At 38.4% G+C, this 25,530-nt stretch overlaps 3 protein-coding genes across 3 annotated transcripts; 1 reads left to right on the top strand and 2 right to left on the bottom strand.

Annotated features, from left to right (window-relative positions):
• Positions 1-494: 494 nt before the first annotated feature.
• On the bottom strand, positions 495-5,039 carry LOC101297453 (putative glucuronosyltransferase PGSIP6-like). The gene is made up of 10 exons (XM_004302060.1): positions 4,699-5,039; positions 4,338-4,458; positions 4,070-4,255; positions 3,314-3,477; positions 2,678-2,785; positions 2,325-2,462; positions 2,092-2,229; positions 1,654-1,918; positions 1,418-1,541; positions 495-1,081 (listed from the first exon to the last, which is right to left on the bottom strand). The coding sequence occupies exons 1-10, from the start codon at positions 4,939-4,941 to the stop codon at positions 949-951; spliced, it is 1,620 nt and encodes a 539-aa protein (XP_004302108.1). The 5' UTR covers positions 4,942-5,039; the 3' UTR covers positions 495-948.
• A 5,027-nt stretch (positions 5,040-10,066) lies between these two features.
• On the top strand, positions 10,067-13,236 carry LOC101297160 (leucine-rich repeat receptor-like protein kinase PXL1-like). Its single transcript, XM_004302059.1, has 2 exons — positions 10,067-12,713; positions 12,827-13,236. Exons 1-2 carry the CDS (start codon positions 10,067-10,069, stop codon positions 13,234-13,236), a joined length of 3,057 nt encoding a protein of 1,018 aa, XP_004302107.1.
• A 2,529-nt stretch (positions 13,237-15,765) lies between these two features.
• Positions 15,766-24,561, bottom strand: LOC101297468. The gene is made up of 19 exons (XM_004304735.1): positions 23,705-24,561; positions 23,050-23,515; positions 22,740-22,940; positions 22,315-22,608; positions 21,943-22,212; positions 21,512-21,601; positions 21,282-21,413; positions 20,756-20,929; positions 20,537-20,658; positions 19,851-20,052; positions 19,383-19,511; positions 19,091-19,273; positions 18,442-18,561; positions 17,661-17,846; positions 17,459-17,533; positions 17,150-17,209; positions 16,960-17,067; positions 16,724-16,804; positions 15,766-16,123 (listed from the first exon to the last, which is right to left on the bottom strand). The coding sequence occupies exons 1-19, from the start codon at positions 24,559-24,561 to the stop codon at positions 16,064-16,066; spliced, it is 3,810 nt and encodes a 1,269-aa protein (XP_004304783.1). The 3' UTR covers positions 15,766-16,063.
• Positions 24,562-25,530: the final 969 nt, after the last annotated feature.

Genomic DNA, 25,530 nt, shown 5'->3' with positions numbered 1-25,530 from the left:
GAAATTATACAGCGCACCCGGGGTATTCACCGTCGATTTTGAACCCGAAAAAAAAAAAAAAAAAAATTAAAGACGGTGGAGATGACGGGTGCGCCGAATAGGCTCTCATAATTCAGCTAGTTGGATTAGTTCAAAGATTTTGTATTCCCAAACATGTGGCTTCTTTTTAAGTTGTAATTTTTTCTTGATCGAGTTTGGTAGAAGAGGAGCGAGCGGCATATCCCAATCTTCAGAATTTACTCAATACCTTAAAAAATGTTTTACAAATACTCGTAATTCATTTTAAGCTCGATCGTATAGATTCATTTGATGTTAAGAGGTACTAATAGGTTTGAAAAAAAAAAAAATGGAAGTTCCTCAGAAGTTGTATGCTATGTTCTGCCTGAAGGTGATTGCTCATATTGGCATGGTGGGACACTTCACAAGTTCATATTTCATACTTCATAGGGTCGCTCACTTATATTTTGGCACCCTATCAGCTGAATGATGTGATGCTTTGGTTGGTGCCTTGGTGGTTGTTGCTTGCCTCTCTTGATTTAACATGTTCAACCTTTTCTCATGCTTGCAATATATAACCTTTGTGGGGATAACATACCTTATCAAAGTTTTTGACATCATAAAGAATCCTCACACGATTATTTTTCTGTTTGTTTATAATTATGAACTTCTACACAGCTTAAGAAACTAGAAATTTTGGGGACAATTGAGCGTTTAAGAACTATTCCTCTACTAGATTGTGGGGAAGAATGTTAAAGCAGTATAATTAATGGTTTCTGTAACAATGTTACACCAAAAAATTTCCTGGAGCAGAAAACACTATCAACAGACTTTCTGGCAATAATTTACATTCTGAAACAGATTACAACAAACGAATCAAACACTGCTTACAAGACATGGTCATTTGGTCAATAGTTTTACATGGTCGGTTTTAGTTCACTGGTAACAGATCTAACAAAAGCTCCTACTTCTCGTAGCATCTCGGTCTTCAAGGCCTCTCAAGAATGATCTAGTCGCAAGGTGCTCTGACGCATAAGTCATGAAGGATGCCAAAATTAGGCCTCCCACAACCATTAAACCTAACCTGTAAAAGATTATAAAGGAATATCTCAGGTTTTTATGAGTAAACAAGCAACTGGATAATGCACTTCAAGTCTTTAAAACAGAAGATGGAACATGAGCACAAACTTGGATCATGAATGAAGACTGTTAAAGACTGATGACAGATAGAACTTTAAGAGCTGGTAACATGAGTGATAAGCTTATGATATTAAGTGACATAAATCTAATGTATCGATCCTATTGACATCATGCTTAAAATCAGCTCAAAAGGATCAATGCTGCGACTACAACCCAAATGTTTCATGGGGTAAACCAACAGTATTCAACTGACATCAGTATGACTGGTCAAGCAAATTACCTTAAAAATAGAGCAGTGACACCAAAAAGACATGGCAAAGATGGAGCAGCAACAGCCAGAAAAGCCATTCCTAACCCATAATGCAATGAAGCACTATCACATAATGATACTTGCCGTTGATGACCTGTAACATGTCCAATAACCACAAACCATTTAGAAAATAAACACCTACAAATAAGGAAAAACTTTGCTGTATGACCATAGATATTAATCTTAGATAATCCAGGTCAACTAACGTTTTCCAGAATCATCATCTACTGATTCAGAACCAGAGGAAAATGTTGCTTGCACTGCTGTTGTCCTCCCCCATTGGTAAACTAGATGGATATAGCCTCCAAACAATAAGAAGAAGATTGTAAATGTCCACTCATACATCAATAGTAAACCAGTCCATGGCATAACTTGTCGAGGTACAACTGCAAGACCAACCACAAGGGCGACCATAGCAGCCATGAAACAGGCAACTATAGACATCCCACCCAAGTAACAAGGAACCTTGGTCTGCAGACAAACAAAGAATTATTTAACACAGGTCAAATTGAATGACCATATGACACTAAATAGTTGGATATGTGAAGAAGATAATAATTCCCTTTAAAGTTTCAATATGAAGAGCATGAGAATGAAACTAAACCGTGCCAACCCAAAAAAAGGAACTGAGACAGGAACCTAACCTGATTACTGAGATTAATGTTGGATGACGTAGAAACAGCCGCATAGTTAAGAGTCCCAGTAGATTTGATTTTGTAGTAAATGTGCTTGATTTGGTCATAAAATGAACTTCGACATAAGGAGCCAAAGTATTCCCGTGTCTGCATTGAAATAGATAAGGGTTGATATACAAATATATACAAATGAAAATTCGGAATTCATATATCTGCATGCAAGTAATCACACAATTGCTAACCTGAAGAAAAGATCGATAGTAACAAAACAGCAGAGCCAAAAACGGTATCGAGAAAAGAATTTTGACAACAAGAGCATCATTTGGATTTATTCCTCCTCCAGTTCCCGGGAGGGAGTCCTTAAGCCCTTTTCTAACATCCTGCATATTAGTGAACATATTAAAAAAGAAATTTGGCACAAGTGATTTAACATATTTCCTTCAATTGCAAAAGATGCAAGATCAGTTCAATGAAATTGCATGAGCAACTCAACATCTTCCCCCCTACCAATATACCAGTCACCCCTAAACATGTACAATTGTGTACTGATAAAGAGATATGTTATACTCAGGAAACAGAATAGAACGTAAAATACCTGCCAGACATCAACAGGTTTCAAAAGCCAAGATGTCCACCAATCCCAAGGTTTGAGGGGACCGAGGGTGTAGTGAATGACACGGAGTTCACTTTCATTAACCATCCACTGCAAGTATAATGCATAAGAAGATTAAACAACTTAAATCACATGAAAATTACACATAAACCGTGTACACTCCCAGTTAGCCAATTCACATTAGTCATGTCCGTATTGCTCAATCAAAGCATGGATACGAGACATATTTACAGCTTTAATTTGAAGTTCCACATTCAACAGCATGAGTCAGAAAATAACACTACCTACAATTATTAAAAGTTAGCATTTTTGGTACGTTATTAGCTTCATGTTCACTGATTAAAAGGTTGAGCTTACAATATCATATAGTCCATAAAACTACAATTTAAAAAATCAAAACTAAACAGTACTACCTTAACCTATTGTATACTTCTTCAATGTAAATTTTACTCCTTGAATACACATGGAATAAAGATTACCCCTCAATGATAAATGAAGCCGTAGCTCAAGATTTAAATTTCATAGTCAAGGAGGAAACAATATCAGTGATGGTAGTGGAAGTTAAAACTAGTCAATCAGCCTAAAAAAAATTGTTTCATCATATTTATGTATATGTACCTTGTTTGCCAGCATGTAGAGACCAACATCTGCATTATATAATGTTGAAAGTCGCTCCATCTCAGGAACTGGTCTAGACTTGCGAACCTCTGGTGCCAAGTTTGGATCAAAAACATGTGCATTGGGAAAATCCGAGTAATAAGAATTCAGAAACCCCTGATCTCCTGTAAATATAAAAATAGATAAGTAATAAGTTACAGTGGAGGACACTACAGTGTATCACTGGTTGTCCACAGAATGCAAAAGAAATCAGGAAGTAATCAACTTGTAAAAGGTGATCTAAGCATGCAGACGAGTATGTGATCAGCACCCAACTAATATTATTCAACACATAATATCAGGGAACTCCTTTGACAGACTGAAGTACAAGTATAAGAAAGAAGTTGAGGTGTTCAAAATAACGAACTAGAAATTCCAACTTAATTTTGTGAGCACCAATATTAGTATAGACATTAGCCTTCATAAGTTCAGCTATATTACTTTGCCAAAGCATAGAAGCTTCAACTTGAAAGCTCACACCTTTTCCAACACCAAGTCGGACATTGCATTTAACTTCCTTACGCAATCACTTACTATTTGTACAGATAATCATCATTAACTAGGTCACCATTTCCCCACATTGAGTATGATTATAAAACTGTAATCTACATTTACTGATCAATCACACCCACTACATGAATCAAAATATCTCAATGACATGAAAATATACATACATGCAGTACGAAGCGACTAAAATTACATCGCAATTCATCTCACCTCCAGTGTAAGATTCCAAAGTGGTCACTTTCCCCATCATGTCCTGAAACACACGTTCAGACGGTTCCACCACCATCACTCCCGAGTTCAGCCTCTCAGAATGCTTCAAGTTAGCACAGAACTTGCTGCATTCGAAAAGATCCTCCACACTTTTCACCACAATAGTATCCGCATCAAGATACACAACTGCATAACCCCACATTCCACACAATAAGAACCACAACGCACAAAACCGCAACGAAACTTCAGATATCAAACAATTATATACCTTTCTTGTAGTTAGTCATGTTGAAAATCTTCAGCTTTGTGTACACACCCCAGAATCTCGTCGGCCTAACTTGATTCGGATTCGCCAATAAGCTAATCTTTTCCACTATCCATCCATCAGCCTGCACATTCAAAAAAAATCCATCAATCCACTGCTCATTTCTTAGTTGAAAACTCCGATTCTCGAAACAAAGCAGCATAATTTAGCTTCTGCTTTTCTCCAAAATCACTTTCCAATTCAGCTAAGCACTACATCACTACTCTACAAAAGGCAACTTCTTCCAGCTCAACTAAGCCTGAACTGATCCTACCTCCGATTTCCACAGGGGCAAAATAGTAAATTCAAGTCGAGAACCACTGACCTTGAGGAGGCTCATGGCGTAGCCGGAGACGCCGTCGGAGACGAGGACGACCATGTCCTTGGTGGATCCGGTGTCGCGTATCGATTTGCCGAGCACTCTGACGCCGAGAAGGAACTCATCGCCGTAGAGAAGCGTGACGTAAGCCTCCGGCGTGCGCTGCCGCGCGGACGCGGCGTCCGATGATCGAATCGCGGCGGCGGCGGAGAGCAGAAACGCTACGATCAAGAGGAACCGTGGTTTCATAGTAAAGAGAAATTCGTTTTTCAATTTCTCGAGAAATTGGGGAGATTTTTCTCGAGAAATTCAGAGGGGTTTGGGATTGGGATTTTCTGGGTTTGAACTCTCTGGCTTGTCTTCATTTCAAGCGCTTTGGAAAGTCCTACTAGTTTCAAAGTTATGATAGATCCTCTGCGGTAAGGTCTATGTTTGCGTCGTGGAATCGGGTTTGCTCAAACCCGATATCCAGTTTTGTTTGGGCCGCTCTGGCGCTCTACATATCAGACGACAACACAGGCCTGTTATTTAGTTGCTTCTTTGGTCCATAAGCCTTTTTTTATTTTTTTTATTTATTTTTTTTTTTTTTGTCGATCCAACTGAAAGGAAAAGAAACTTACAAAAGAAACCCGCGTACAACTCTCATTTCCAATTGATCCAAGTTGAACGTTGGGAAGATGGAAAGGGGAAGAAAGTGAAACCAAATAGTTGGACCTAGATGGGACTTATGGGAATGGGAGTGAGCGTGATCAGCCAAACGATCGACAACATAGTTTGCTTCACAGTATATATGATGGATAATCAAGTTAACTCCTGAATGTCTTGTACCAAAGACCGGATTCTTTAAGGAATGGCCGACTTTCTATTAATACAATCTATTAGCAACTTGGAGTCTCCTTCAACTAGCTATGACGTTCTTAAAATTGTTGAGCGTAATCAGCTTTTGATTGATTATGAGAATGAGTAGCTTTCTAAAATTATTAATATATATATAGGGTCCGGTTCAAGGGACACAATATTTGACACTATTTTTTACATTTGTTTTCATCCCTTAGATCTTAGTTGATCAAATAGTTGTTATTAATTGTGACTATGATCTGACAGATGACATGACAGTAATATTTTTTCTAATCAAAAAATAAATAAATCAAATTAAACAAAATTTTTGTTAAATAGAATCTAAAAAATCGTTATATGAAGAAAATAAGAGAGGGTAATTGGGATCATATCCTGCTTTTTCAACAATGCTAAAAGCTTCTGTTAGATATGATTCCCTTTTTTATTTTTCTTCACTTACAAGACATGTCATAAACTTTATGTCACCACTTTGATTAAAGACCAAAGAGCACTACATGTTTTCATTGACATAAAGAAAAGAAAGAAAAAAAGGCTAAACTTTTGTTGTTGCCCTGTTCAAATCTTCTATTATTGGTGGGTGTAGATTCTAGGATATTCAAAACACTTGCTTCTAATCATCATCTCCTTCTTCATTAGTGGCTTAAGCTTTATGATATTATCCAAAAAAAAAAGTGAAATTTACACACCTCTTTTTACGATCCACACACCCCTGTCTCATTTTTTATAAAGAAATGTCTAAACCATCCATGTTTTAATCTCTTCAAGTTCAAGTTGTCTACAGATAGAGATATTTTAGATATTTTAGACATTTTCTTATAAAAAGTGGGGCAGAGGTGTGTGGATTGTAAATAGTGGTGTATAAATTTTAGTCCCAAAGAAAAAAAGCTTTATGATATATTATTTTTAAATTAAGTTTGGAGTGTATTAGATGATATATGAAATTAAGTAGGAGAAAACAAATGCATAAACATAAAATCACTTATATAATATAATATAGATAATGCTCCTTGATTAGTATGGAACATGCCTATATATTCTAGCCAAGCTATTACAAACATAAACCCTACTTATTACCCCCTTGAAAATGTCATATATATTAAGAAGTAAGATACTCTCCTAGTCTTATATATAACACCTTCAACTCCACACACTTATCACTAGCTATAAAGAAAGTCATATGCTCAAAGTAAGTGCTAAGTACTATTACACAAGTTTTCTTCTTGAAGAAAGATTGATCAGAGTTCAGCGGAGATCGAGTTCAAGTTCATCAATCTTTGTGGAAACCAACCATGTTCTGAGGCTCGATCATCAACGATCGTCTTCTTTTTCCGATGGAAAGAATGGTTACAGTGGAGCTTTGTCGTCGGCAGTGGCTTTTCTACTGCTGCTATAGCTCAGCAAGAGATATGAAACAACCAAAGGAGAAAGGTTGATCCGACTGATCGAGTAGTACTTTATATAGAATTGTAACCCGGCAAGTCATGGCTCTTGGCTCATCTCGATCATCACACTTTTACTTCAAGCATATGTCACTGTATCAGTTAATAATCACTTGTTTGTTTTGCTCTTCTCAGATTCTTCATTAGGACCCTCCTCGATCTCCAACTTCATTTCTGATTATATATGTACTGCTAATTTGTTCTCCATTTTCAGTTCTTGCATGTGTTCTTGTATTGATCGATTAATTTTCTTGTTGAAGGATTTGCACAGTAAGGCATAGTTTAGATCTTTCTCTTGTGGATATGATTCGAGGATCCAGTTGGGGAAAGATGCTTATCTAAATACATTTCGTTATCCCCTAAAGTAGAAGGTTGATGTGTACGTTCTTAATTTGTTTGATAGCTTAACAGCGAAATCCTATCTTTTCGTCATTTCCCAATGATGCCATTGGACACAATACCATTCCTCGTTTGTGATATTGACAAAACAAAACATCCAAACTCATGCGTCGGTCAGGATTTGATCTTCATCCATGTAACAAATACTTTATAATACCAGTTTCGATGATCGATCTCCTTCATTTTCTAGCTGCATTTCAATTCTGCAGCCATGCATCCCAAACCTCCACATATCTAACCACCTTCAACTAGAAATCCATAGATAGTTTTAAGGGTACGAGATTGGGACTTTTACATTGTGTTTGAATAAAATAATTTTAATTTCTATAAAAAATTTAAAATTATGGGAATTACAATTCCATGAATTTAAATTCTATTAATTAAGAATTCCATTGTTTAGATTTCATGATGTAGAGTTTTAAAATGATAAGAATTTGTATTTAGATTAACCTCAGTCAAGAGAATTGACAAATGACACCTATTTTGTGAGAAATTCAAGTTGGGAATTTAAACTTCCAAATTCCACGATTATTTTCCCGTGGAAATTGCTAATTTCATGGGATAATAATCCAAACAAGGGAAACAGTCATAAGAAATTGAGAATTCCTTATTTTTTATTAAATTCCCGAAAATTCATTCGCATCCAAACATACCGTTAGAGAAGACATTAGTATATTTGGAGCAAGGCATGCACTTTTAGTTGAAAATATCGATATCTTCATGGCAACGTGTTAGTACCAAATCGTATGATGTATTGATACAATGATACTTTAGTGCAATGTAGTTACACTTTCAAAGAAACGAACGTACATGTACCCTATACTTTTAGCTTATTGGTAACCATAGAGCAAGGCATTAGTATACTTTTACGTTTGAGTCGAGTTATACGATATATATGGTATTGTGTATTAGGACGAAAATTGGATAGTGTTGACTCGAATACCATTGAACCAATTCCCTCATTCGAATCAATACATAGTAGTTTTGTTTTTCTTAAACAAACATTGATCCTAAACACAAAACTTCAAACAAGAGTTGCACAATTCAAAGGCATTTCAAGTCGAACGGGTTAGCCGGTTAGGGGTCATTACCAAACCGTATCCGACCCGAATTATGATCCGAATCGATAGTGCGGATCTAGAGTTGAGCAGAACCTTAGTGAGGTTGGGCTAATGTTAGCCATTAATCCATCTAAACATTTGTCAAAAATCATTTAGGCCTAAACACCAGAATCATACATATATCATATGCTGCCCACATTCAGATTCCTCCATCTTCCTATTTAATTCTAATTTTTCTGCAAAAGACATCTCTCTCTTTTCTGATAAAATGGTGGTGCTGGCTTACTGGCTTTAACATAGCCATGTGAAAGGAGGAGGTTACCTAACTAATAATGCAACCCTCTGATTGATTATCAAATGAGCACAAATGAAAAATGTGTATTATATATCATGTGTATGCAAAAGGATCATAGATGCAATGATGCAGGTAGTAATTATTCTGGTGATGATACATATCTATATATTCTATGCCAATAATCATGCACTTGAGTTCTTCACCCAGGAAGCTGCCATTTCACATGGTCTCCAGCCCCTCCCATCTTTTCATGCTTCTCTCAATTATCATCTCCTCCCTCCCTCCCTTCTATCTTTTTGTGTTTCACAAATGCAAATACTTGGTTTAGATTCATAAATAATTGGCTAAGCAAGCCAGAGTGTTCATGTGAAGTAGTGGAGGGTCTGCAATTGTTTTTTGGGGGGAGGGACTGGAATTTGGAATGTGATTGTTCCAGACACATTTTTATCATTGGGACCCATCATTTCATAGTCTCAGGGAAAGTTCCAAGTTAGTTTTTTCTAATCTATTTCCACCTTATAACATGGAGAGATTCTAATCACCTCAATTAATCATGTCTAGTACAAATTGGCTCAATAAACAACTCAAGCCTCTCTTATTTTGTAACCCAAAAGGCAGAATAAATCAATCTTAGATTCACTGCTTATATGTACAAACAGCCTAGACAGAGGTGGAATTGAATACTATTTGGTTCGTAGATTAGATGTTTAAGAATCGGAAAACAAAAATTTCTTACCATGTCTAATAAGTACAAGTTACGTAGAAATGATGCATCAAACTAATGAAATTGAAACACTTCGGCCTCTTTCGGTTCGTTTTTCTCGCTTCATTGTCCGAACTAAACGCCTCACTAAATGTATAAGGTAAAGATGGATTCATCGTGAAGAAAATGGTGAAGCAAAATGATGATCAGTTAAAAACAGAAAATGGAAGTACAATCTTGCACTATGAAATTAAGTATAAGCCACTGTAGTTAGTACCATTATTAGTTAATTGTTAAGTATCAATCAAGTTGACCATGATGAATTATGTGAATAAGGAAGTGGTATAATCTTCAGTCACTGGAAACACATTCTCTCCATGTTTTGCTGTCTGGGAGATTTCCAATAAGTCCAAACCCTGACAGTCATTAGTTGCATATAATTAGCTGCTTCATATCCCAAGAACCCACGTATTCACATTAACTTAATCCTTGGTTTGCTATTTCCCTCTCAAATTCCAACCCCTTATATCAATCTGTCTCTTCCTCTCTCATTTTGATCCACAAAACCCAGAAAATGCCACCCTTTTGTTAACAGAAAACATTCCAGAAGAACAGCACAATGTCAACTCTTTTGGTGTTCTTCTTCTGTTCCATTGGCCTCTCTCTTATTTTTGCTGAGGGAGCTCAAACTGCACCTAGTGATGAACTATCAACCTTGCTGTCATTCAAAGCTGGTCTAGTTGATCCAATGGATGCCCTGAAGGATTGGAAAATGCCGAGCAACGCGGCCGGAGAACTTGGTTCACTCCATTGCAACTGGACTGGAATTATGTGCAACTCCAGAAGCTATGTAGAGAAGCTGGACATCTCCAACATGAACATCAGCGGCCTGGTATCAGATCACATTCAAGCCTTAACTAGTCTTTCTGTTATCAACATTTCTTGCAATGGCTTCACAACATCACTCCCAAAGTCCCTATCTAACCTCACCTCACTGAGCATCATTGATGTGAGTAACAACTACTTTGTTGGTGAGTTCCCATCAGGCCTAGGAAGAGCTTCAGGGCTGACTTCAGTCAACGCGTCGAGCAACAACTTTTCGGGGTTTCTTCCAGAGGATCTTGGCAATGCAACTTCCCTTGAGATCCTGGACTTCAGAGGGAGCTACTTTGAAGGTTCAGTTCCAACAACATACAAGAACTTGCAGAAGCTGAAGTTTCTAGGCCTTTCTGGTAACAATCTCACCGGAAACATTCCAAAAGAACTTGGGGAGCTCTCTTCTTTGGAGACTATTATTCTTGGATACAATGAGTTTGTTGGTGAAATCCCTGCAGAGTTTGGCAATCTCACCAATCTTCAGTATCTTGACTTAGCAGTTGGCAGCCTCAGTGGTCAAATTCCACCTGAATTAGGTAGGCTACAAAAACTAACCACAGTTTATTTGTACAAAAACAACTTCACAGGAAAAATCCCACCAGAGATTGGTAACATTACATCTCTAGTGTACCTGGATCTCTCTGATAATCAGATCTCGGGTGAGATTCCAGCTGAGCTTGCATGGTTGACAAATTTGCAGCTTCTGAACTTGATGTGCAATAGGCTAACAGGTTTGGTACCTGCCAAGCTTGGCAATTTAACCAAGTTAGCTATACTTGAGCTATGGAAGAATTCTCTGACAGGTTCATTGCCAATGAACCTGGGCAAGAATTCTCCACTGCAATGGCTAGATGTGTCTTCAAATTCCTTATCCGGCGGTATCCCACCAGGTTTGTGTGATTCTGGCAATCTCACTAAGCTCATTCTGTTCAACAACTCCTTCTCTGGTTCTATTCCATTAGGCCTTTCAACTTGCTTGTCATTGGTTCGTGTTCGGATACAAAACAATCTCATTTCAGGAACTATCCCAGTTGGCCTTGGAACACTTCCTAATCTCCAAAGGCTAGAGTTGGCTAAAAACAATCTTACTGGCGAAATTCCTCAGGATATTGCTTTGTCTACATCACTTTCTTTCATTGATGTCTCTTGGAACCACATTGAGTCTTCTATTCCTTCTAGCATTCTCTCCATTCAAAATCTCCAAACCTTCATGGCTTCCAACAACAACTTGGAAGGCAAACTCCCAGATCAGTTCCAAGATTGCCCCTCCCTGTCAGTGCTTGATATCTCAAGCAACCATTTCTCTGGATACATTCCAGAGAGTATAGCTTCTTGCGAGAAGCTAGTGAGTCTGAGCCTTAGAAGTAACCAGTTCAGTGGTGAGATCCCTAGAGCTATCGCGACAATGCCTACATTGTCCATTCTTGATCTGTCCAACAATTCTTTGACAGGTAGAATTCCTGATAGCTTTGGAAGCTCACCAGCCTTGGAGATGCTCAACTTGTCTTTCAACAGACTTGAGGGTCCAGTCCCGGCAAATGGTATCTTAATGACCATAAATCCCAATGATCTTGTAGGCAATGCTGGTCTTTGTGGAGGCATACTTCCACCATGTGCTCATAGTTTAGCTGCCACAGCAGGCCGGCATCAGAACATGCACATCAAACACATCATTGCCGGATTCATCATTGGTATTGGAGTCATTTCAACTCTCGGCGTCATGATTTTAACTGGGAGATGGATATATAAGAAGTGGTACTTGTATAGCAGCTCCGACAGCTGGTTCAAGCAGAGCAGTGAAGAATGGCCTTGGAGGCTAGTAGCATTTCAGAGAATCAACTTCACAAGTAGTGACATTCTTGCTTGCATAAAGGAATCAAATGTCATTGGCATGGGTGGGGCTGGTATTGTTTACAAGGCTGAAGTCCATCGGCCGCATTCAGTTGTGGCAGTTAAGAAGCTATGGAGGCCAGGGACAGACATTGAAAATGGGGAGGACCTATTTGCTGAAGTGAATCTCCTAGGCAGGCTCCGGCATAGGAACATTGTGCGGTTATTAGGATACCTCCACAATGAAACTGATGTCATTATGGTATACGAGTACATGCCAAATGGGAACTTGGGTAGTGCATTGCATGGAGATCAGTCAGGAAAATTGCTGGTTGATTGGGTTTCAAGGTACAACATAGCAGTTGGGGTAGCACAAGGTCTAAATTATCTTCACCATGACTGTCAGCCACCAGTCATTCACCGAGATATCAAATCAAACAACATTCTGCTCGATAAGAATCTTGATGCCAGAATAGCAGATTTCGGGTTGGCAAGGATGATGATGCACAAGAATGAGACAGTTTCAATGGTGGCAGGGTCTTATGGATACATTGCACCTGGTAAGTTCTTAAGTACATCAATCATAGACTAGTCTGATTGCACTAACATGAACCTTACTGTCATACTAGTCAGCCATATTGACTTGAATTCTGTTCTTTGTTTTCTTTTGCAGAATACGGATATGCCATGAAGGTTGATGAAAAGACTGATATCTATAGCTATGGTGTAGTTCTTTTAGAGCTTCTAACTGGAAAAATGCCTGTAGACCCTGCTTTCGGGGAATCTGTGGATGTTGTGGAGTTTGTTCGAAAGAAGATGAGAAACAAAAGAGCTTTAGAAGAAGCACTAGACTCCAGCATAGCCGGAGAGTGCAAGCATGTCCAGGAAGAAATGCTTCTTGTTCTCAGAATCGCGCTACTTTGTACTGCAAAGCTACCGAAAGACAGACCATCGATGAGAGATATAATCACAATGCTGGGAGAGGCAAAGCCAAGGAGGAAAAGCATTTCTGAGAATTGGGACAAAAAGACTCTGAAGGAGAAGCCGATCTTTAGCACCTCACCAGTCATAGGACTTATCTAGGAAAATTGTTCTCAAGCTTCTTTTCTTGCTTTTGAGTACCATTTAAACTTTTCCATGTACATTTTCCTTCAAATTTGCATAGTGAAAGAAAGCCTACAATAGTATAGTTGGAATACTGTCTGTACCTCCATAACTTAAATTGGTATAGGTCAGGTCTTGGATTTGTCTCAGAAGAAGAAATATGAGTCCATCTTACATTCATCTACTGACTAGTAATAACTTACTGAAACTCCTTCACAAAACTGGTAATGTCCTCTTGAACTGCTTCAGAGATCAAAATTAACCCCCATCACTATCTGCATGCTGATCAGAAGTTTTCTTTTTCTATACAGAAAACAGTTTCCTTTTTTCTTTAGGATTTGAAATACAGACAACAGGCAATCCGATACAAAGAATGATACTTTTTCCTAATCAGTCTAGGTTTCACACAACTTACTTTGTATCTGTATACGTATATGCATGTATATAAAACAACAGTACTATAAAACAATGCACTATCCTCAACATGTGTAACAAAAAGATCCCGGCACCATGATCCCTGCTTCCAAGAGAAGCCGCAATGAACAGCCACAGCGATCATCAAAATCGACGATCGATAATCTCCCTGACCTTGTCTTAGTCGAAATCCTTTGTCGACTCCCTCACCACAAAGTTGCTTTTCGATGCAAGCTCGTATCCAAGCGTTGGCGCACCATCCTCTCTGATCCTTATTTTGCCAACCGCTTTTTACAGACCCAACATGATCAGCAGAAACCCCTTGTGCATCAGTATCTAATGATTCCCTCTGAGGAGGTTTCAATTCGTAAGACTTTGGTCCTCACCATACCATCAGAGCCTCCTTCTCCTCTTTTAGAAGCCAGCAGCATATCAAGTATTTTTTCATTCCTTCCTTGTCTTCAAAAGTATGCCAGCGACAGGGAAGGTAATGTTTATGTGTATGGGAGTTATAATGACATAGTCTTGTGCGCGCAAGGTTGTGATACTAAACTTGTTTACTACATATGCAATCCTTACACCAAGAAATGTATTCGTCTTCCTCCTTCCCCTCCAGGACATGCTCATGATATAGTTACGACAGCAGGATTCATTTGCGAGCCCTACTACGATATCAAGGAAGAAGGTTCTACTAGCAACAGCTCTGCAATCAAGCTTCATGCCGAGTATAGGTGCATGGTTGTGCAGTTGATTACCAAGTACAACCATGCCAAATGTTCTGAGAGTGTTTTTGTGGAGATCTTTTCTTTTGAGACAGGTGAATGGAGAGAGTATTCTTTATCTAGAATGTCAGATAAACAACGCTTTCTTCTCTCAATACTGCCAACGACGCCGGGCATTGCTTGCAATGGGAAGTTGTATTGGTTGACCAAAGAAGGTTCTATTTTTGAGTTGGATCCGATCAATATGTGTGGTACTACTAGTGATGCTCATGTTATTGATCAATGTCGTTTCATTGATCCACCTACCCTACCGACCGGAGTGTATATTTCCCGCCGTTGGTATATAGGTGTTTGTCGAGGGCACTTGCAGATGTGCCTGGAGAACTTCAATTATTTTGAACCTATGGTTATTTGGGAGTTGAAAAAAAATGAAGTAGATGGCAAACCAGAATGGTGTATACTTCATCAAATAACTTCTCTGTCAGAGATGGTTCCTGAACAACGTTCCATCGGCTTTCGCATGCTAGGTTTTCACCCAATTCATAGGGATATGGTGTATCTACGAGACAACGAGAAGCCAAGATTAGTCATGTGCAATGTTAGAGAAAAAACATTAGAGATAGCTACAGTAATTCCATCTGAGAATAGTCCTCGAGTATCTTCGGGGTTGCAGATTGTCCCCTATGTAATCCCATGGTGGCCATCACCAGTTCCAACAAGATGTAACTTTCGGAAGGAGTACCTCAATATCACAGTGACTGTGATCGGTACCGGTGTAGACACCTTTATTCTCAAGGTAGGTTCCTTTACTACAGTTAAGCAATTGAAACAAGAGCTTGAAGAAAAGAAAGGGCATCGGCAGCTTGGTCGTGTTCTGCATTTTGATGGGAGAGTTTTGTATGATGATGACAAGTGGCTTGCGGATTATGGAATCAAGGACAACTCCAATATTACGTTGGAAAGACAAACCTTTTTATGAGATATAATCGCAATGCTGGGAGAAACAAAGGAGCTTTAGAAGAAGCACTAGACTCCAGCATAGCCGAAAACGCAAGCATTTGTCTCAAGAGGAAGAAATATGAGTTTATCTCCCATTCATCAACTGACTACTGACTAAAAACTACTTCACAAAACTTGTAGTGTCCTTGAACTGCTTCAGAGATCGAAATTAACCCCTCATCACATATCATAATTTTCTATGATCAAAAGCTTAAAGTTTTTATTTTACTGGAATGGTAAATTCTAGTGTAGAGGTAATGGTACGGTTATAGGAGCTCACACGTGAACATGTTAACTTGGGTCCGTGAAGGATGAACATCATAAGAGATGATGTAGTTTCAAAACGTCTCTATATATTGTCACATTTATCATTCTATTAACAATTTCGATCTGAATGTTGACAACAGGTAATACCCTAATACAGTAAGGATTTCTACTCTGAAAAGTGATGAAGGGTTGAGAAGGAAAACTGTTGCCTTTTCTCAAGCCACAACTATTTCCTCTATAACTGGCTTAGATTTCCTATGTCAAAGAATGGCATGATGACAACGAAGATGAAACTGAACCATAAGCATTCAGGGATTCTCGTCAGAAACAAAGGGGTTCCTATGTTCATGCCAAAATAGGTATTGGTTCTACGAGCTCGCCTATTCCTAAGAAATCTATGCTGCTCAAGTCAAAAGCATGGTGGCTGATACATCTCCACCTTCAAGAAAGTTGCCAGACGATGTCTACAAAGAAGGAAGAATACCAAATAAGTAATGATCGAGTTCATGAGAAGTGAACAGGTTACAGATGAAGTGAGTGATGTGCATTTTATGTATGAGGTACTAGTTTGCATAAAACATCTTAACCCACTTAACCTACCAGAAAGCTCCCTACTTACTAACAGTTCCACATCAAATCTAACGAGTTCAGGGGTCAAGGGACAGCAAAGGAGTTGCGCTGGGAAGACCAGCACAGGAAAGAGTATCATGTAGCAACCAACAGAGTTTTATAACCATTTGTGATAGATGTCTTAGGTTTTTTTTTTTTTTTTTTTTTTTTTTTTTCACTTTAATAGATTGAGCTTAAATTTCTCTGTTTCCTGTTCTAACTCTATCACTCTATGTGTGTGATCCTGGTCAGACCTAGCATGCAAGCAATTCAACAAGTTGAAAAAAAAAAAAAAAAAAAACCCTAAATAAACAACTTTCCCTAAACACACAAATTGTTCAAAAATGCAATACCAAAATTTCTGACGAGCACAGTATAGTACATGAAATTAACAAAATGAAGTTCTAAGCTTCATAACATTAGTATCAGATAAATACTAAGAGATTTGAGAATACCTCTCTATCATGCGCTCCAGAAAGGAAGAAAGGCTCTTTTTCCCTAACCCCACCATTTTCTTCAAAAATTCTTCCTAGATCCTGCCAATAGATATAAGAGCCCATTAATAACAGATACCAATAAACAATATAAAAATAGATATTGAAGGTTCGAAAGATCATACAAAATGTTAATAGCAGATTGGATGAAAAAGATTTTTTAAGAGGTAGCAATCAAAATGAACATAGCAATTTACCTTTGCCGTCAAGATTTCAAACTCAAGCAACTCCTCAACTATCTTTTCAAGAACTCGACGATTTTGATTGAGCATTTCTTTAGCTTTAAAATAGGCTAAATCATGGATCTACAAAATAAAAAAGCATTACGATAAAGTTATATCAACAGAGTAATTGCTTGGAACAAAATAATAGTCATAGCCGTCATACCTTTTCAACTTTAACTGCCATATCATACTCATGGTTATTCCCCATGCTTAAAGCAGTAGACTGTATCAAAGAGAACATGTTATGACTTCAACATTTATCCTTTATGAGAAAATTTCATGGATTATGGAATACAAAGTAAAAAGAGGAAGCTTATATTAACAAAACCTCTCCAGTTAGAAGCTCAATATCCCTATATTAACAATACGAACGAGGAAATAGAATATAAAAAAATTTAGCCGGCAAGTGAGAAATATCTATATCTCTAACACAAGTCATGACCACCTCCTGAATGCAAAGACAGAAGAATACCGCATTGCTGTGATAATATATTGCAGGACTATCATCAGGTCCCCACCCATACTGAATAACCATCCGTGTAGCAATCTGTTGCGGATTGAGTTAACGAGTGAACAGTATTAGAGAAATGATTGCACATTGCATATCCTCTAACATAAATTTTTTGCATTACATTAATAGCGTTGAAAAGAACAAAGCATTAAATGAAATCAACCTCTTGCGCTTGTGTTAACTCTGAAGAAGACAGCAAGTTCTCTTCCCCAAAAGGGAGTAGCATTTGTGCTGCAATGTGCGAACCAAAACAAAATACGAGCTTCTTTTCAAGGTATGATCTTGATTCAGAATTGCCATTCACAGAACCTTCATTTCTCGCCTTGGTTATTTTTGTACATCCGATTCCCTGTAGAAGGCTAAATATTATTGGTATTTATTTAGATTAATCACATAAAAAATATCACTGTAACCATTATCTACTATATTGGACACCTTTCAAGTATTCACAATTTGTCTGGGACTAAGAGCACACAACTCAAGCAAAAGAATTTAACCATTGGAGGCTAAAAAACAAATAGCTATACCACAACACAGTTCAGTTAGACAATGGACTTCCTACTTCTCTTTGCAATACAAACGTCCAGCCTAGTTCTCATCTAGTTCTCCTACTTATACTCTCTGTTGGCTCAGAGGTACAAACTTTTAACTTTTCTAGATAGATGAATACAAGCAGTAGTTCTCCTACTTATATTTTCTATCCGCTAAAGGTACAAACTTTCAACTTTATTAGATAGATAAATAAAAACAGTAAGAGCATAGTGCAACTTATAATGCATCTATGTTATGATTAAAGCCATCATATCAGAATCAGAGGAAAACACATAGACAATTTCCTCAAAAATGAGGAAGACAACTGGAAAATAGAGATAAAAGAGTTCAAATATATGCAAAAGAAACTTATAGAGATATAATAAGGTGATGATATAGAGAAGGAGGAAAACCTGCCAAGACAATGGCTCCAGCCATATATTGTCTACAACATCAAAGTTTGGTAACAGAAGGGCAATGAGACCACGACCTGCAGCCCAGACAGCATGAGGGAACTTGGTCTCCCTCGTCCACTGCAATTTTGATAACTTATGTTAATTCACTGTTTAACAGAAACAAAAGGAACCTAAGCTTACATCCCAACTCAGAGCATGCAAAAACAAGTGACTTCCAGGAGTAAAATAAACTGAAAATTTATATTCTTGGATAATAACAGAGGTCACCAGTGGAAAAAATAATTCAGCATCTTCAGAAATAAATAGAATAATCTCAATAAATAGAGCATAGATAACAAACTGCATTGATAACTTCAGTCTAAGATGCCCACTATGTTGGGATTAAACATGATAAATAGGAGAAATCATCTGACACAGTGAAAACTTTGGATGAGAAAATTATAGTTCACCAAGCTATTCACGCTTTTGCTGCTATCAAATGGAAACAAGTATCTTGAAACAACTAGTTAACTTTAAATCAAACAAGAACATAGAGTTGCACCGATGTTGATGTACAAATGAGATGAGAAAATCTAATGGAGTAAGAGACTTTGGACAAGTAAACCAATGTTCATTAACAACCAAAACGCACAAGATAACTTATTACCTCAAGAGGAGGGTTTAGAAGTTCTATTCCATTGTTTATCTGACCATATGGCTCCATTAGATCAACCACACTCTGCAGGTCTTCTTTAGTCAATGTTAACCCCAGATGATTCACCAGCATTTTGCTTAGCTTCTTCACAACTCTGGTTTTCCGCACCCCTTCTGGAATAATGGTACTGAAAGTCTGCAAAAAGCAACAAGGATTACCCATAACATTTTGGAAAATGCAACAAGACAAAATTAGGAAAAAACAAAAAAGGAGACATGAAAGGACAGCATCAATTGTGCCTTACCGCAAACCAACTACAGTAGCTCATAAGCTCATCTGTATCAAGAAACTTGCTCCTAAAGGCACTAGCTTCCAACGATGCAGGTACCAGTTTTAGTTCTATAGGTCTTAAGAGAGCAGTCTTTTCAGCAACCTGAATGTAGAGAATGTTGCCATGTGAAGAAATGATGACAACAAAAGATTTCAGAAAATAATAACACAAGGAATAACTGCTACGAGTACTCAAGTCCTAGAAGCCAAAAATCACCAAAAGAGATTATATGACTAAAGACTATATAGAGGCAAAGATGTGATATTCACATAAACTCTCAGAGAACATATACACCAATCACAATGCAATTAGAAAACTGAAGGCTGCAGTAACCATCATCAGAGATGTGCACACTGCACTACTAATTTACAAATCAACTCAACATCCTCATGAACCTCATAACAGTTTTAGTGCGAAAACTAATACCGATTCAGCAATTACCTTTCTCCAGTCTACAAAATCAATGAGCTCATTATCCATTGTTTCTTTTGCTGCCATGTGTAGTATCTTCTCCCTTTCTGCTTGAGTTGGCCTTTGAAGATGAAATATCCTATCCATGCGACCAGGCCTCTGTAAGGCATCATCAATTTGTTTGAGATTTCCAGTGGTTGCCATCAATACAACCCCATCTTGTTTCTCAAACCTGCAGGAAGTGTAAAATTAGTCAGGAAACAGAAACAAGAGATCATTTCCTGATAAGTAACATAGTTTGACTTGAACATTATTAGCTACATAAACAGAGAAGAGCACCCGAAGGAACACAAAGAAGCTGCAAACTTAAAAAAATCAGAAAATAAAAACTGGTACCAACTGAGAGGAGTTTGAAACATTAGAGAGCACGTGTCTATGTCCATGTGTGATGAGTTTGTTTTTCTTGAAAGTTTATCTTTAGATTTCAAACAGATAAATGACCAGTGTTCTATTATTCAACAAAACAAGGATCTAGTCAGGTGGAGTTCATTTTGTTTCCTTCCTAGTCCACATGAACTACTTCATTTTACACATCTGGATGCAAAATGTAACATTAGCCAAAATCATTTCATGTACAAGAGTCATCTATGATCACACAATAAGCCCATAATCTTCAAGGGTTTTTAGTGGAGAACGACATAAGAGATAAGACTTACCCATCAAGTTCGACAAGCAGTTGATTGATAAAAGCTTCATGATCCTGATTTTTAGTGTGAAGGAATTTACCTCGAACACCAGCAAATAGGTCAAAATCCTCCACAAATATGATAACAGGTGCCTAAACATGACGGAAAAGTAACTCAGCACAAGAATAGAAAAGTCAAAGAACTCATCTTTTCCAGTGAACAAAGAGAGGAAATTATTATAAAATGTACCAATTCTCTAGCTGTTTGAAACAGCTCTCTAACATTAGATGCACTTTGCCCAACCCATAGTCCAGCCTCCAACTCTTGAGCTTTAATGTTAACAACAGGCACCCTAGCTTGAGCAGCTATAGCCAGTGCTAGAGATGTCTTTCCTGTTCCCCTCTCACCCACAATTAGAACTCCCTGGAATATGAAATAAGCGGATTCAGAAGCATATCAACCGCATAGATAACAACCCACCCTGGCAACTAACAGAAGTGTAATTGTACGTCCTTGTTATGGACCCTCTAAATTCTTGCTTATAAAACAAATATAGAAAATTATTTAAAAATAATAATGATGTTAATAGAAGCTCCTAGCACAAGATAGTTTGGAATGTCATGTATATTGCTTGCAGAAAGTTGCATGCTGAAAATTTCTCAAACGAACTTTGAAAAGCCAATTACCTATGATTGTTTGGAACCTAAATTTTGGACTATGATGAACAAAATACTGGGATATCTATATTATATAGGACATAAGCTGCATAACCTACCCGAGGTGCACGGGCACCCATTTCTTGAAAGGCTTTAGGATTTTTAAGAAATGCCACAACTTCATTGATTTCCTCTTTCATGGATTCAATACTTGCAAAGTCCTTCAACGGTATTGGTGGGTTCTTTACCCTCTGCAAACCAGCCATAGATCTCACAGGTCAATTTCTATTCAGTTAGTTATTAACTTACATGAAAAACCACCAGAAAGGCCCAAGTTCCAAGTATGAACCTTCATATCGTCAAAAGCACGTGTTATAGGATCGACGCCAGCCTTTTTGTTCTGTTTAACTTTTCTTACCCGGGAATTGAGATAGTATTTCTGAAAGATAACAGAAAAGGAGATATTTATTAAAAGATGTTGGGAGCTATTTATGGCAAATGACCATCTTATGAACCAACCATACTACATCACTTCAATTTACAAAAAATCAGACCGTTTCTAAGTGAAGTCTTCATTACAGATTTCAGACCAAAAGAAAAGATCTATTATGAATAGTCTATCTATGTTGTAGTAAAGCCCATTTCTTTCATAAATACGATGGAAACAGCAAATATAAAAGATATAACTACTCTACAATGCTACTGTTCCCCCAAAGCAACTGCAACATTTTGTATAATTTATTATTAAAATTGGCACTAGAGAAAGGTAAAGAGCTTTACCACTCTCCTCAACTTTTCCCTGTTTGGATCTGTGCGTATTGGCCCATAACCAAGAAAACTTGGAACTTCTCTCTTCAGAAAACCAAAAACATGAAACAAGACGTATCCGTACGCAACTGTTCTCATGAGAAACCAAATGTACCATTGGAGACCATCCGTTTTTCTGGATTTATAATTCATTTCTGCCTCAGATTGCCATTTCAAGTACCATGTTGAGTCAACAGCTTGATCAATTTCCTCAGGCCATGCCATCCCCAACTGTATCCTTACCTGTCATAGGTAAAATGTCAGAACTTAGAGCAACAACGATAGGGACACAGTATTATAATAAAACTAGACATATAACTGGTGAGTTACAAGTTGGGAGCATACATAGTAGGGGAGCGTAAGCTCCACAATAGGAAACACTATTGTCATCATTATGTCGTCGTTTATATTTTTAAATTTCTGCATAACCCAATCTCTTGCATACGATGCTACTGTTGTCTTCCACAACGCATTAAAACATTGGTGAGACAGCCTTGCAGTCAAGAGAATCTGTTGACGGAAATCCAACTCAGACAAAGGGATCCACATCAGGTGAACAGCAGTTGGAATACCACAGGCAAGCATTTTCATGTACAACCCATCAAACCCTCCAAACTCTTCAAAAAGCATTTCAAATTCCTGAATGAGTATTTGAAAATGAGAAACATTAACGAAAATAACAAACAGCAATAGTTTACTTTTTCGGTTTAAGACGAAAACATGGAATTATGACTGAAGTAATAGATTGAGAAAATATATTAACGTGTTACCTTAATGTCAACGTAATACTCCTTGTCATCACCCTTGAGTGCAATGTACATGGCAGCCCAGTCATGCCTAATACGAGCACCCTCAACCAGTTTCTTTGAGACGGCAAAAGGAACAGCAACTGGGTCCATCTCCCACCTATTTTTTTCCTCATTGTACCAAGTCTTTGACACCAGCCTATCTCGGTCTAGAAGAATAAGTTCCTGAAATCATCATTTGTTACAGGCAGAGAATATAAGTCTACCAAACAAGTTATTTAGCTTACTTGAGAATCAACAATAACAAGAGTGACGATTATGAAGCAATAGCTACCTGTCTTTTGGCCACATACTGTTTACCAAAATCAACGTCTTCTATGAGATTTCTTTTCAGGTCTGCCTTAGCTTCTTCACGCCACTTCTTCCACCCGTGATACAAACGGAGACCAGCAGCTTTAGGGACAACAACCTCCTTCTTTCCAAACATCCACTTCATCTCAACTTCTGGAAAACCCTTCACCACCTCCTCTTCAGGTGTTTGTACAAGATACCGCTTTTCCTCACCAAATTTTTTCACTTTCTTCCTTATTTGAGACTCAGCCTTTCTCTGCAGCTTCCTTGACTCTTCAAGACCTAGTTTTATATTCTGAGCAAACTCCGTTGAAGTAAACAAAGGTCCCACCTCATCAACTTCCACAACATTTGGCAGAATTGTTTCCTCCAAAAGTCTTCTTTGCGTGTTTTCCAAATCTTTCTGTATATCAGATTTAGAAAGCTTGGTAACCGATTTTTTAGGCACACTGCAACCACATAACAACTGATACTCACTCAGCGAATTCATACTATACTTTCTTCCAAATACAAATATGCAATGCAATGCTGTTGGTAGAAAGGCGGCAAAATCAAACTAAGGCATTGAAAAGCTATAATCTTCATATCATTTTCGCTCCAATTCGAATTCACAAACATAAAACATGACAATGCAATACCTTTCAACACTCTTCTTCCTCCTCATTCGGCGAGTAAAACTCTGCACCAACTGCTCACATTCCCTCTCAATAAAACAAAGCTCCCTGACTCCATAGCTCAACGCCACTGTCTCCCTCCTCGAAATCTCATCCTCAATCTCTCCCACACTCTCCCACACCTCACCATACTCCTCCTCCAACCTCCTCACCCTCTCCTCCATACTCTCCACCCTCTCCTTCACCTCCTCCGCATCCTTCGCCTTACCGGAGTTTCGCAACGCCTTCTCAATCTCCCTCCTCACCTCCACCACCTCCTCCACAATCTCATCGCACTGCCGCACCAGCCCCTCCTTACTCCTCCTCAGCCTCCTCAGCTCCACCTGCACCCCTTCCAATATCTCCCCTTGCAACTCCTCCTTCTTCAACCTCACCGCCCGCCACGCCTCCTCCACCGCCTTCACATCCCTCCCCTCCTCCACGCTCCTCACCAGCACCGCCGCCGTCTCCAGCAGCCGCTTCGTCACCGCCGAGTATCCCTCGCTCTCGTAACTCACCTCCTTCTTCTCCTCCACCGCCGCCACCGGAGCCGCCGCCGCAGCAGCGCGAAACGGAGCGAAGCCGATTCCAAGACAGACCAGGGCCAGCACTACCTGCCGCGCGACCGCGAGAAGCGGCGTTTCTTCCTTCTCTGAGGTCGCCGGAGGTTGTGGAAAGACGAATGCTTTGGGAATGTGAATGATTGGGACTGAATTGTGAGGTCTTCTGGAGGATTTGGATTGGATTGTGATGCGGCGGTTGGGCGTGAAAATTGAGGAGGGAGGATTCCGGTGAGGGGTGAACGGATTGGGGAAGGGATGAAGTGCGAGTATGGAGTCCATGATGAGAGAGAGAGAGGCTATGGAAATGGAGAGCTGGACATTGCTGGTAATGAGATGAGCAGAGAGAGAGAGAGTTGAGAGCTGAGAGCAAAAGCTGAAGAAGCTCTCACGAGTGAAGTGAGCTGAAGGGGTTTTAGGATTTGGGTCTTTATTTTTAACTTTTTTTTTTTTTTTTTTTTTTTTTTGGAGAACCGAAGTTTGTATGTATCAAGCAAAACAAGAAAAACCGAAGCTTGTATGTATCAAAATAAAGAGCCGTTCTAGGTGCTTCATGGAGATTTCGATTCCATGCTTGAATGCCGCCAGAGTGACCATGTTTTGCTAAAGAATCTGTTACAAAGTTCTATTTCAAAAATATGTGAGTGAAGGAGGAAACTTGGACTAGCATGTGAATATTAAATATTTTGAACGAAAGAGTAAATATGTTATGGAATGGAGGAGCTGCCGTATACATATTCTTTGAGAATTTTAGAGTCGTGAAGAATTTTAAAATCTATAATAATAGACGGCAATGAGACCAGCTCGAAAGGCATGTCGTTTCAGATAAATATTGTTTTAGAAAAAGAAATTAAAGACAAATTTTATTATATTATTAGATGAGTAACCAGTAAATATGTCGATGGCTAGGTCTACATGTGCTTACAAATAAGCAAAGTAATGCGCTTACAGATAAGCAAAGTAAGTTTACAAGTCAATGATGAGCGAGAATTTTTTGGGGCTACGAGAGATCGTTGACATTGCTCATTCGAGAGATCGTTGACATTGCTCATTTGAAAACAGTCTTTGACATAAGATTTATTACAATGAATGCATGAAAGAGATTTTTATTAGATTGGGCTTAATGGTTTTTGTGCGCATTATCATTTTTCTTTTAAACTTTAAATACACAAAAAAGGGGAACCTGAAAAACTAATCAAGTAACAAATACAAAAGTTGCAGATTCAAAAATGGATGGATAATTGGATAGGC

The sequence above is a fragment of the Fragaria vesca genome, linkage group LG6, assembly GCF_000184155.1.
Source record: "Fragaria vesca subsp. vesca linkage group LG6, FraVesHawaii_1.0, whole genome shotgun sequence".
Classification (NCBI taxonomy): Eukaryota; Viridiplantae; Streptophyta; class Magnoliopsida; order Rosales; family Rosaceae; genus Fragaria; species Fragaria vesca.
The sequence above is the reverse complement of the archived record's forward strand: the minus strand, read 5'-3'. Positions and strand labels throughout refer to the sequence as shown.

What these genes read in the sequence shown, in the direction of transcription:
- LOC101297160 (XM_004302059.1), top strand. Translation starts at nt 10,067, where the DNA reads ATGTCAACTCTTTTGGTGTTCTTCTTCTGTTCCATTGGCCTCTCTCTT. An exon ending in TTATGGATACATTGCACCTG is followed by an intron (nt 12,714 to 12,826) that starts GTAAGTTCTTAA and finishes TTTCTTTTGCAG; the next exon opens with AATACGGATATGCCATGAAG.
- LOC101297453 (XM_004302060.1), bottom strand. Translation starts at nt 4,941, where the DNA reads ATGAAACCACGGTTCCTCTTGATCGTAGCGTTTCTGCTCTCCGCCGCC. An exon ending in ACGCCATGAGCCTCCTCAAG is followed by an intron (nt 4,459 to 4,698) that starts GTCAGTGGTTCT and finishes TTGAATGTGCAG; the next exon opens with GCTGATGGATGGATAGTGGA. An exon ending in CATGACTAACTACAAGAAAG is followed by an intron (nt 4,256 to 4,337) that starts GTATATAATTGT and finishes GGGGTTATGCAG; the next exon opens with TTGTGTATCTTGATGCGGAT.
- LOC101297468 (XM_004304735.1), bottom strand. Translation starts at nt 24,561, where the DNA reads ATGGACTCCATACTCGCACTTCATCCCTTCCCCAATCCGTTCACCCCT. An exon ending in CTGCTTGTCGAACTTGATGG is followed by an intron (nt 20,053 to 20,536) that starts GTAAGTCTTATC and finishes CACTTCCTGCAG; the next exon opens with GTTTGAGAAACAAGATGGGG. An exon ending in TATATTATCACAGCAATGCG is followed by an intron (nt 17,210 to 17,458) that starts GTATTCTTCTGT and finishes TCTTTGATACAG; the next exon opens with TCTACTGCTTTAAGCATGGG.